This window comes from Mixophyes fleayi, chromosome 3 (assembly GCF_038048845.1).
Source record: "Mixophyes fleayi isolate aMixFle1 chromosome 3, aMixFle1.hap1, whole genome shotgun sequence".
NCBI lineage: Eukaryota > Metazoa > Chordata > Amphibia > Anura > Limnodynastidae > Mixophyes > Mixophyes fleayi.
Genome location: NC_134404.1, coordinates 195,093,800 through 195,106,781, shown reverse-complemented (window position 1 = coordinate 195,106,781; position 12,982 = coordinate 195,093,800). Strand labels below are relative to the sequence as shown.

The 12,982-nt window shown below is 41.0% G+C and overlaps 2 protein-coding genes across 2 annotated transcripts in view; both read right to left on the bottom strand.

Moving 5' to 3' along the window:
- Window positions 1-516, bottom strand: part of RFX6 (regulatory factor X6) — a 70,499-nt gene extending 69,983 nt beyond the window's left edge. Inside the window, exon 1 of the mRNA XM_075200645.1 lies at window positions 294-516. Coding sequence (XP_075056746.1) covers window positions 294-516 — 223 coding nt within the window. The remainder of the gene's footprint in view (window positions 1-293) is intronic.
- Window positions 517-3,972: 3,456 nt separating this feature from the next.
- LOC142143211 (uncharacterized) lies at window positions 3,973-12,629 on the bottom strand. The gene is made up of 3 exons (XM_075200922.1): window positions 12,460-12,629; window positions 11,408-11,982; window positions 3,973-3,999 (listed from the first exon to the last, which is right to left on the bottom strand). The coding sequence occupies exons 1-3, from the start codon at window positions 12,563-12,565 to the stop codon at window positions 3,973-3,975; spliced, it is 708 nt and encodes a 235-aa protein (XP_075057023.1). The 5' UTR covers window positions 12,566-12,629.
- Between the last annotated feature and the right edge of the window lie 353 nt (window positions 12,630-12,982).

The window sequence follows — 12,982 nt, the reverse complement described above, 5'->3', positions numbered from 1 at the left end:
GCAAATATGTTCTGCGTATTCACACCAATCTCCTCAACAGCTAATGATAGTGAATCCAGATACATTACTGTTGCAATACTACTTCTTGCAAAATAATCATTTCAATTGTTGTTTCAAGATTTTGAAAAAGTTTAAAAAAATAGAAAATATGAAAATGTCATTAATCAGCCAAAATATATTTGTGAATATTGTTTAGCATACCTAAATAGTTTGTCTTATTCACATGTAGCACACACATATTTAAAAATCATAAATGCACATTTTATCATAGCATTTGGGTTTTTGGTACATACCTGTTTTTATTCCAAGGTTAGCTGGAGTTTGTACCTCTTCTGGTGTAAGTATTAGCCCATCCTCGCCTTCCGTACATAGGCTATCTTGTGAGTATGACATTAATTCTTTCCCCACCATAGTCCCATAGCAATTCTCTATCCTTGGGGCATTTTTTTTATGCGAGTCTCCATTCCGGAAAGGACAATCTCCCTCTTGTGTCGCAGAAAACTGCTCAATTGGCATTATACCTGTTTCAAATTATTCCAAATCATGAAATGTATCATTCAGAAGTCCAAAGCCAAGTTTCAGTCCAAACGGAGTTCAAAATATCATTCCAAGGCAGAATTATAAATGTGTGAGCTTTTGTGCATTTATAAAACAAATGGGAAAAAAAACTACCGTTCCCCTAGAAAATCATGCAAAAAATATAATAAAAAATAAAAATTATCAGAGATTCTATGTTCTGTTTTGTATGGTCCTCCACAGGCTTCAAAAACTATTTGCTTTCAGGTCTGACAAAGGCCATACGGAATGGCTTGACATCACTTGCTATTTTAAAGTATATCTATAAACACACCCTTTTGTTGGCATAAATCTCCTATCAAACGAAAGGCAGTTGTTCATCAGCAGCTTTGTGGCTAGAATCCCAGGTGCTTTTATTCTGACAAAAAGTCACAGAGGGGCAGAGATAATTACTTGGGATGTGACGTTACAGCAATGAATTGGGTTATCTGTTGTCTCAAAAAGATAGAAAAAATGGTGGTGATCAGTTCAGCTATATTAATGATTAACAGGTTGGAACAATCCTGTCTGATCGTGTGAGTCAAAGTGATGTTTGTTTATTATGTGTTTCCACATCTAAAGCTACATGACTGAGTCAGTGATGTAGTCTTTACTACTTGCTGGAAAGAATAATTAAAATGATTGCAGAGTACATTTGAACACTGTCTGATTTAACAAATACAACTAAAAGCAGATATACCTGTAAAAATGTGCTTTAAATCCAGCTTAAAGAAGAATATTTTTTTTTTTTTTATAAAGTAAAATGAATCAATTTGTAATTTTAAAAAAAAATAATACATTGATTGTTTTGATAAACAAGTATGTAAACTCATGGAATGGAAAATTGGTATAGGTCTGGAATAACTATGAGATGCGAAAACCTGCTGTCAAGAATATTCGGAAAACCATAAAGAAAAATATAAAAATTGCTGTAACACGAATCAGCACTAATGTCAAGCAGACAGACATTGAGATTTTCCTTGTATAGTCACTGGACGTGACCACTGTTCAGTGCAAGAGCAGTTTAACCGAGTCATCCTTCACAGTTTGTGTGCATGGGTTTCAGCAGAGGCTCATGGGATTACGAGGTTTGTTGGCAACTTTTGTAGAGAAACAGAAGAATGCACAGGCGGTTGGGAAAAGAAAAGCGTTCCAAGAAGAGTATGGAATGGAGCCTTGACTTGCAGAGCAGTGCAAAAATGAAATTAGATACAGGAGTGTTGAGGGCACATTTTCAGGAATGTTACTTGCTATGTGGAGTGGAGGAGATGATCTTTGGCTCTTGTCCTATACTTTTAATGGGACTTGTTTCACTTCAATAGAGAAGTACAATTCCAGGAGCATGCCAGGCAATTTAAAAAAATGTTACTGGTACTGGACAAAGTAACAGGATTGGGCCATCCAGAGTGGTAACTTTTCCACACCAATGACAATCATATAATGTACAAGGTCCTACACATTGTACTAAAACAGTAAAATAAAATATAAAAAAATACTATTTCATATTGTTTCTTGATCTTTCGTATTTCAATCAGGGGAAAAATTCCCATAAAAAACAATGCATGCGAACACAAGAATGATTGGTCAGATTTCCTTGTGACTTCAGCACCAGCCAATTACAAGCAGCTAGTATAAAAAAACCCATTGTGATTGCCTGGGTAGTGAAGGAACGTCCTGGGGTCTCTTGACTAGAATCATTTAGAGTAATTTGTTTATAATATGCAGTTTGCTTACAATATGCAGTTGTGTCATCCAGGTGCACAAATGCACCCTTTTGCTGGGTTTGCTTCTAACACTAAATAAGTCCCATAATAGAGTGAAAATTAGGAATGGTACTTAAAATGTATTTTTTTTATTATTTAATTTAATTATTGTTTATTTATTGCACTTATTTTACTTATGTAAAATAGTTAGGATTTACTTATATTTTAAGAAGTGCAATAGTTTCTTTGGTTCATATTAGTAAGTTTAGTAATTAATTTCTGAATTAATATCTGAATTTATTTGTTTTTCCTTTGATAATAGTTTAATTCAAATATTCTATCTGCATGAGTTTTTTTTTATCAAACTGAGGAGGATGAATAAGAGGTGCCTTGGTTTTTGGCCAGATTCACCCCTAACTCTAGTTAGTAAAGACCCCAGGCAGCTGGAGTAACAGCAGGTTGTGCTACGTGTGGCTGCTGAGAGCATTAAGTCTCACAATAGACAACAGGCTCCTCTGCATATGGCAGAAGTCCCTTCAGGTTCTCTTGTACCTGCTGTAGGAACACGTCTCTCAAGATCACATTCGTTATGGGGTTTGAAAGCTGAGGCTCACTGCGTAGGCAAAGTGGAATTTTGCAACCTGTCATGAGGTAGAATGGAGTGTTCCTGAAGTGGAAACTTCTGTAAGAGTTTCTTGGCTATCGGGTCTTGGTGGTCTGATTCATCAGCTCTGCTATCCCTACTGACTGTGGATGATAAAGAACATAACACTGCTGCTTTATGTCCAGATGAACACAAAGAGCTATAATGACTTGCCAGTGAAATGGGTCCCAAGATCATATTCTATGATCCTGGGGATACCCCAGCATTACAAAATCTGCTCCCATAAGACCCATGCTGTAGTGCTAGCTGAGCCATTGGAATTGCTTCTACCCATTTTGAAAACACATTAACAAAAGACCATAAGAGATTGTGGCACTTTGCATTTCCCTTTAGGAACACCACTGTGGGTAAATAAATACCACTTTATAAACACCACTAATGGGTAAATGTATCAAGCTGCGAGCTTCCAGCGGGTTTGAAAAGTGAAGATGTTGCCTATTGCAACAATTCAGATTCTATCTATCATTTTGTAGAATGTACTAAATAAATGATAAATAGAATTTGATTGGTTGCTATAGGCAACATCTCCACTTTTCAAACTCGCCGGAAACTCACAGCTTGATACATTTACTCCTAAGTCAGTTATGGCTTCTACCAAAGATTCAATGGCTTCAAGGTGGTTGGTGGAGTCTCCCACCTTGTATGTCCACTTGAACGTTAACCATTCTTCCACAGTCATTTTTCTGTTGTGCTCATAATTCTCGATTCTTGTAAATGATATGTTAAAGGTCTGTGTTGTGTGAGACCTTCAGCCATTTATGTGCAAGCTATTTGTCATTTGTGTCACTTGCACGTATGTGGGGGCCGCGACGATGCCCCTGTATAACACAGACCCCTCATTTTATGGTTTTATTCCACACCACAAAATTTGCCAGATCTAGCATCCAGCCATGTTGTGTTATTACATCAGTTATGATAATGTTATCGTATCCTGAGTAAGATCACATTGATATTTTTAAAGAGAAATCATTTTTATTTCTGCAATAACCTTGTCAATCATGTGTGCTGTCACTGCAATCTGTCTGCCCCTTCAAATCTGTTAAAATCCTATCACATGATATTGAGGGCTATCTGGATCTAGACAATACACAAACACAATACACAAAATACGTAATACTATGCATCAATATACACTTCTTCTATTTTTCACCAACAACTTTGCCTCAAGTTCTCTCTTGCATCATCACAGCACTTACATCCAGTACTCATCCTGGCTGCTGAGCCATGCTCGTCACTCCTCTGCCCATGTGGTAGGGCCACGGTCCGATGTCATGGAGGTTTCAAAACATTCATGCGGCCAAACTTGTGCCACCCTGAGACAAAGAATGAGAAGACCTCATCATGCATCAGTGTATCTCCTGTTCTCTAAAAATACAAAAAAACTCTCTTTTGTTCTCTCTTCGCTATCATCAGCAGCAGCAGCTATTTATATAGCGCAACTAATTCTGCAGCGCTGTACAGAGAACTCATTCACATCAGTCCCTGCCCCATTAGAGCTTACAGTCTAAATTCCCTAACATACATACACACACACACACAGAAGATAGACTAATAATAATTTTAGAGTAGTCAATTAACTCACTAGTATGTTTTTGGGGTGTGGGAGGAAACCAGAGCACCAGAAATAAACCGGAGCACCAGAAATAAACCCACGCAAACATGGGGAGAACATATAAATTCCACAAAGATAAGTCAATGGTTGGGAAATGAACTCATGACCTCAGTGCTGTGAGGCAGAAGTGCTAACCAGTAAATCACCATGCTGCCCCCACTACATTTGTCCTTCCCTCCCCCAGTTGATTCACTCCAGTGGCCCCTACCTTAGGAATGTGGTAAGAAAGATGCTCCTTATGAGATAGATTCATTAACATACTCTGTGTGTAGACTCTCTCTTACAAAATTCCAATACTTTAATTCAATTACTGCATCACAATATACTAATACTAAGGATGCAATTATATTCATTACCCCACCAGCCATTATTTAAGAATTTGTACATTAGAAAATACAACATCAGAAACATGTTTACATGGTTAATACAATACAATAGAATATAATACAGGCAACGTGAAACACCATTTTGGATGAGAAGGACTGTTCTGCAGGCTAGACCCCTGTCTTGACACCCCCATCTCGTCTCCTAATCTTCAGTCTGTCTACACCAGATTTCCTGTAGGAACTTCTGCTGTATGGACTAATACCTTTTTGTCTTTGAAGGTTTCACAGGTGAAGCAGGCTATTTGTCTTCTTGTACACTTATGGTTGTCACACTTTTCCTTGCGTGTGCAACTGATGGACCTTTTGTCTGTATGGAGCTATTGTATGTCTTTTGGAAGCCGTTATTATTTCCAGCTGTAATGAAAAGCTGTGTAGGACAACTTCTTCTCATATGACCTGTCTACATTTGTAACATACCCTTTCCTCATTATCCACTGGTGGAGTAGAAGGCAGAATAACTACTGGGAAGGATATGTCTGGTGACAATATTGTATTATGCCTCCATACGTACCTTGTTCCCTAATCTACCAATTTCTTGGACCAAAACAATTCTTGTCTGAATTCCTCAATAATTTTAGCTACACCTGCAAGTGTGGTTTCCTTTTGTGTTTTTTCTGCTCAGATTGACATTTGTGTTCAGAAATGTTTCCCCAAATGTGCGAATCATGCCTGGTAGCATATGGGGACTATAGTCATTTGTCACTGTCAATGTCAAGCAGCAGCTGCAAGGGCAAACAAAGTATTGGCATGCATAAAAAGGGGCATAAATGCAAGGGAAGACAGTGTAATTTTGCCACTGTATTGTCACAGGCACTAGGAGTCTTTGACCAGGATATCACCAGATGATGTTCTTACCAGAGTAATATAGCTGGTACTATGGTCCTCTGGTAGCAGGGTGACAACGGAACAGGAGAATCAGCAGATGTGAGAGAATGCTCAAGGAAAGTCTATGACTAGCAGCAACTGGTAATGACTTAGATGGATGTACACGAGGAACCAGATGGACAAGGAAACGTCAGGAGAGTCAATGGTCTGCGTACAGCAAGTTGTACCACTGCTATTGTGAGGAGGAATGTCCAGGAGTAGAGAGGAGGTAGTGAGAGTCAGTGGTCTGCGTATAGCAAGTTGTACCACTGTCTATAGTGAAGGAATGGATTCCAGGTGCAAGTAGGTAACGGGGAAGTCAGTGGTCTGCGTACAGCAAGTTGTACCACTGTTTCTGTGAGAGGATACTTGAAACTGGTGCAAATGGGAAACAGGAGTCAGTGGTCTGCGTCAGCAAGTTGTACCACTGCTATATATATGTGAGGAGGGGCACGAGGAGATGAATGTAATGCAGAGGATACACAGGCACACGGAACTTGATCCCACGATGATATCCACAATACAATAATAACTGACAAGCGCTGCTTGAAGTATACAAAGTCACTATAGCGATCCAGGTAATAGGAAACAAAGTCAATAGTAACAATAGCTTCAGTAGATAGAAGACTCCGGAGATGAACACAACACAGTCCAGACGGATATGCAATACAATAGCAAAGTCAATGGAAAGTATGCATACCGCGATTCAGGAGAGCAGGCTGTCAATGAGACGTGCAGGGATACCTGAACGGCTGAACGCCGGCAGGAGGAGAGACCACTGGAGGCTGGAAGCGGTAATCAGGTTGGTGCAGCGCACGGAAGGTAACCGGTAATCAACGGAGCAATACTCAGGAAGCAGTAGTAAGTAAAACTGGAAACATGAAGAACACGGGAGAGTTGAGGCTGTCTGGAATCCGGCAGAGTAGCGGAGGCAGCGGAGGAAAGGTACGCTGAACACAGGAGAGTAGAGGCGGTCTGGAAACCGGCAGCAGTAGCAGATAGGAATCAGCTGAGTGCAGACACGATGAACACAGGAGAGTTGAAGTGGTCTGGAAACCACAATCGTAGAAGACAGGAATCAGCTGGAGCTGAATACACGAGGAAACACAGGAACACCTTCAGAGGCTCATGGGGAATGAGACTCCAAGATCAGGCCGCTAGGTAATGATCACAGGTGGTTTAAATAGGGAGGGTTGCCTGATCATCCAATCAATTAAAAGCAATAGGTACTGAAGGTTTCATAAGGGCTGCACATGCGCAGACCCTCAGGATGGCGGACGGCCACGGTTCCTGAACACAGGAGAAATGGCACTCACAGTCCGGTGAGTGACAGTACCCCCCCTTTTAAAGGTGGGCACAGAACACCTGGAACCGGGTTTGTCCGGAAACTGGGAATAAAACTTCTTAAGAAGAGCTGGAGCGTTGAGATCTTCTGCTTTAATCCATGAACGATCTTCAGGACCAAAGCCCTTCCAATGAACGAGGAAACGAAGCACTCCTCGCGAAATTTTTGCATCCAATATGTGAGTAATCTCAAAGTCCTCCTCTTGATGAACTTGAACTGGCCGAGGTGCTGAAGGAGGGACCGAGAAACGGTTGATGATAAGAGGTTTGAGCAAAGACACATGGAAGGCATTGGAAATACGAAGGTTCTTAGGTAGTAGAAGTTTGAAACAAACTGGATTTATCACTTGAATGATCCTATATGGACCAATAAAACGAGGAGCGAACTTCATAGATGGGACCTTCAAACGAATATTTTTGGTTGATAACCATACACGATCTCCGATTTTAAGTGGTGGAATAGCCCGTCTCTTTTTATCTGCAAAAGACTTATATCTGGCAGATGTCTTCTTTAAACAGGTTTTGACCTGAGACCAAATATTTTTAAAGGTCTGACAAACAGTCTCCACAGCAGGAACTTGGGTGGGAGGGAGGGCAGGAAATTCCGTAAAAGACGGATGGTGACCGTAAACCACAAAGAATGGAGTTTTAGAAGATGATTCATGATACATGTTGTTATGAGCGAATTCAGCCCGTGGAAGCAAATCTACGCAGTTGTCTTGGTTGGCTGAAGAGAACATCCTTATAAAAGTCTCAAGATCTTGATTGACCCTTTCGGTTTGTCCATTTGATTGAGGATGGTAGGAGGATGAGAGTGATAATCGGATACCCAAGGTCTTACAGAGAGCCCGCCAGAATCTGGAAACGAATTGCACTCCTCTATCTGAAACAATCTCGGAAGGACATCCATGAATACGGAAGATTTCTTTGATGAAATAATCAGCCAGAGTAGATGAAGAAGGTAAACCGGTCAAAGGAACGAAATGTGCCATCTTCGAAAATCTATCCACCACTACCCAAATAGTATTGCACTATTTTACTAGGAGGAAGATCAGTAACAAAGTCCATACTAATATGGGTCCACGGCTTGGAAGGAATGGGTAGTGGTTGAAGCAAACCCGCTGGAGTTCTGCGGGGAGTCTTGAACTGGGAACACAATTCACAAGCAGCCACAAAATCTTTGACATCTCTCCTCATAGAAGGCCACCAGTAACTTCGAGAAAGAATTTCAAAAGTCTTGCGTTCACCAGAATGTCCAGAAAAACGAGAAGAGTGAAACCACGAAAGGATTTTCTTCCTAAGAGCAGGAGGCACGAGGGTTCTCCCAAATGGTAGCACCTTAGTGGTAGAAGCAGCCAGAGAAACACATTTGGGGTCTAATATAGAGTGGTTAGGACCATCTTCAACGTCTGAGGATGTCACAAAGGCTCGAGATAGGGCGTCTGCTTTTTTATCTTTCGCAGCTGGTTTGAAGGTTATGATTAGTTCAAAACGAGAAAAGAAAAGAGACCATCTTGCTTGACGAAGATTCAAACATTGGGCAGACTGTAAATATGACAAATTTTTATGATCAGTAAAAATTGTCACAGGATGACGAGCTCCCTCCAACAAATATCTCTATTCCTCTAATGCTACTTTTATAGCCAGCAACTCCTTGTCCCCGATGGTATAATTCTTCTCCGCAGTTAGAAGACCCCGAGAGTAAAAGGCACAAGGATGGAATTTTTGTTGCTCCGATCTTTGGGAGAGAATGGCTCCTAAGCCAACATTAGAGGCATCTACCTCTAGGAAGAAGGGAAGCGTCACATCAGGCTGTCGAAGAACAGGAGCGCAGGAGAAGGACTCTTTGAGAAACTGGAAGGCTTGAAGGGCCTCAGAGGACCATTGTTTAGTATTGGCCCCTTTACGAGTTAGGGCCACAATAGGAGATGCAATCGAGGAAAAATCTTGAATGAAGCGTCTATAGTAATTGGCAAAACCTAAAAAACGCTGAATTGCACGAAGAGTAGTTGGCTGAGGCCAATGTAATGCAGCATTCACCTTTTCTGGATCCATCTGAAGACCAACTCCGGAGACAATATATCCCAGAAATGGAATCTGGGGCAACTCGAATGAACATTTTTCTAACTTGCAGAATAATTAATTTTTCCGGAGTCTGGAAAGGACCTCTGCCACATGTTGATGATGAGAAGGCAGGTCCTGAGAAGAGATTAATATGTCGTCCAGATAGACGACGACATAAACATATAACAAGTCCCGGAAGATCTCATTAATGAAACCCTGGAAAACAGCGGGGGCGTTACATAACCCGAAGGGCATTATAAATATTCATAATGCCCGTCTCTGGTGTTGAAAGCTGTCTTCCATTCGTCACCGGACCTGATTCGAATTAAATTATAGGCACCACGAAGATCCAACTTGGTAAAGATCCGGGCTCCCTTGATACGATCAAATAACTCAGTAATTAATGGGATGGGATACCGATTTTTGATAGTTATGGCGTTAAGTCCACGGAAATCTATGCAAGGACGTAATGACCCATCCTTCTTTTTTACAAAGAAAAACGCTGCTCCAGCGGGAGAGTTAGAAGGTCAAATAAATCCTCGCTGGAGATTCTCTTTGATGTACTCAGATGTGGCTTGATTTTCAGGTAACGAAAGTGGATACACACGACCCCTGGGAGGAGTCTTGCAAGGTTGAAGATCAATCGGACAGTCCCACGAACGATGAGGAGGAAGATGTTCAGACTGAGTTTTATCAAATACATCGGCAAAAGAAGCATACTGAGGAGGAAGTCCCGGTGAACAAGGTGAAATGGAGGATTGCTGTATCTTGAGAGGAACGACTTGAGAGAGGCAACGATGATGACATTCAGGCCCCCAAGACGTAACTTGAGGAGTGTGCCAGTCAATCTGGGGAGAATGACGTTGAAGCCATGGAAGGCCTAATACTATCGGACTGATAGTAACAGGAAGAATTAAAAATGAAATTTCTTCCTGGTGTAATACACCAATTTGAAGGGTTACTGGAGACGTACTCTGGGTGATGAGACCATTAATAATGCGTGATCCATCGATAGCAGTCACAGTAATAGGTATTTTCAAAGTAATCACTGGTAGGGACCATTGATTTACGAGGGATTTAGAAATAAAGTTTCCTGTAGCTCCAGAGTCAATAAGTGCTTGGGACATGAAAGACTTTGGGCTAGATTTACTATCAGGCGTGTTTGTAAACCCGCCGACTTTCGGCGGGTTTGGCGGCGGTTTAGCTATCGCCATATTTACTAAGGCTAAACCCGCCGTCCAAACGGCCAAAAATGATGTTTCCAAACCCGCCTCTGTATAAAGCGCCATGACGGTTTCAACAATGTTCTACATACAAACAGCCGGATTTACTATTAGGGGGTTTATAAAGCCGCCCGAAAACCGCCATTCAATAGACCAAAATGAAAGCGCTGCTTGTGAGCAGCGAGATTGTTCAAACAGTGTGCTGTTTGAACTATTTAGCCATTTCTAACATAAGAGAAAGAGCCATTTTGTGCAAAGTTTCCTCCTTTAGCATTGTATATGGGAAATGGGCAAACTGGCATGTAATTTGAGGATTTTTTTTTTTTTTCCCATCCTGTATTATTGAATCCTATTTACTGTAAAGGTTTACTCCACGTGCATTTAAAGTGTGTATGAATCTGGAATCTTTGCCTGATGTGGACGTAGTACCAATGTTTGTACTCATGTAAACCAGGTTCCTAGATATATTTGGTGGGGTGCTTATGTATGCACCTGTTAAGGTGTCTGATATTATCCTGGCTTGCTGTCTGATACATAATCTAGCTTTACATCAACACAGGGGGAGGCAGATTTGAGACCGTCTCATTACAAACTACTTTAAATGTAAGTGCATACAATAAAAAACATATATTGGTTTTTGATTTTATGTCAGTGCAATGGTTTTATTAATGGAATATTTTAATAAAATTGGACCCTTTAAACAGAGGATAGTGTGTACTGTGAATGTTGTAATAGTTAAAATCCCTGTAAAGTGACAGTTAGAGGTCAATGTGTACGTGAAATTAGTGCATCGTTTTATAGAAAACAGTATACTCTTGTTTAATGGGAAGAAAATAAAGAATGATATGAATGAAATATAACAGCATTTATTGCATTACAACATAATAAAAGAAAAAGTATAACGCTTACACAACACATTCCCCAAAAATACATTTTTTGCCCTAGCGCCGTCTTTTCGCTGGCATATCACTGTGCTTAGGCCCACTCTCTACCCTCCCTCGCCCACCCCTGGTGCGAGCACATCTCCTTGGAGGAGTGCTATATGTTGATCTGGTCGGCGTACTAGCAGTACTGGTGGAGGCCGATGAAAAAGGGGCCGGCAAGCGGGCAATCAGTTCCTGCTGGAGTTGGCCTGCCAGCCGGATAACATTGGCATTCCCCTCACGAACGGAGGAATGCATGGCGTCCACAGACCCAGACATTTGGGCCAGCTGCACATTCGTCTGCTCCAAAGCGCTTGCCAGCCGGTTTATTGCAGCAGGGATTTGGCTAGTGGAGCGGTGTATTTGCCTCAACTGGGCCGCAATTTGTGCCATGTGGCCAGTTTGCCTGTCCATGAACAATGTCTGTTGCTGCTGGAATGCGCCAATAGACAGCGCCATTTCTCTGGCTGGGTCCATAATTTCAGGTGCAGGTTGGTGGTGTGATGGTTCAGCAGGGCCAGGTGAAACTTCCTGGAGGCCAGACACAGGGGCATCCACTGTTACCAGGGTGATGGTCGTTAGATCCTCTGGCTCAGGGGACATTTCCAGGGACTCCGTCTGAGGTGGCTGGTATGAAGAGGGCCCTGTGTATGGAAAATGACGGTAAGTATATAGTATATAATATGTTTGTATATTGCATTCTGAACACTGGATAGGAAAGAATATTCTTTAGCAACTACAGATTCTTTCACAATGTTTGCATTCCTGATTTCTAGTCCTATGCTACCTGCTTACGGATGCACTTATTATCCTTTTAATACCCATTATCATTTGGACTGTGTAGTACATGCTGGGTTATTTTGACTAAACTGCATGCTATAAAAAGTGGAGATGTTGCCTATAGCAACAAATCAGATTTTAGCTGTCATTTTGTTGAATGCAATAAATAAAGTAAAGGTATATTCTGATGGGTTTCTATAGGCAACATATCAGTTTAGTAAAATGTAGCCCTAACTTCTCATTGCAAACAATAAAAAGGGGAAAAAAACAACATTGACCGCAACATTTGCACAGAAAATCAAGTAACTCCATTATTTCTCTCCTAAACAGAAATCACGCACCTGCTTGCTCATCTGTGCCCGAATCTCTCGCTGAAGGTGGAGGTGTAGGTCTGGCACTGGGACTGAACTGCGGTCCTGGCGATTCTGGATGTATTAGAAAAAGCATACAATGTATTTCCAGAAAAAAACAATTTCCAAATATACTGTTTATTGCACAAATGTGTTTGCAATTTTTTATTTTTTTTTCTATGAGAAAAAAAAACCTTTACAAACTATTAGAGGCAAAAATACACTTTGAAAAACAAAAACAAAAAATTTTTTTTAAGAAAAAACGTTTGCAAAGAGAAAAGCAGTTTTAAAAAGAGAAAAGCAGTTTTAAAAAGAGAAAAGCAGTTAAAATACTGTTAGGGTAAAAAAAACAAATAACTCACCAACTACTTGGCCAAAAGAGGACGAGTCGGTGTCCTGGACATTTATGCCCTCTACAATTTCAGCCGGCATTATCTGGCGCAGCTCCTCCTCGTACGTGGTGTACTCCATACGAAGTGGGGGGCCACCACCCGTGCGCCTTGTCGACCTCCTT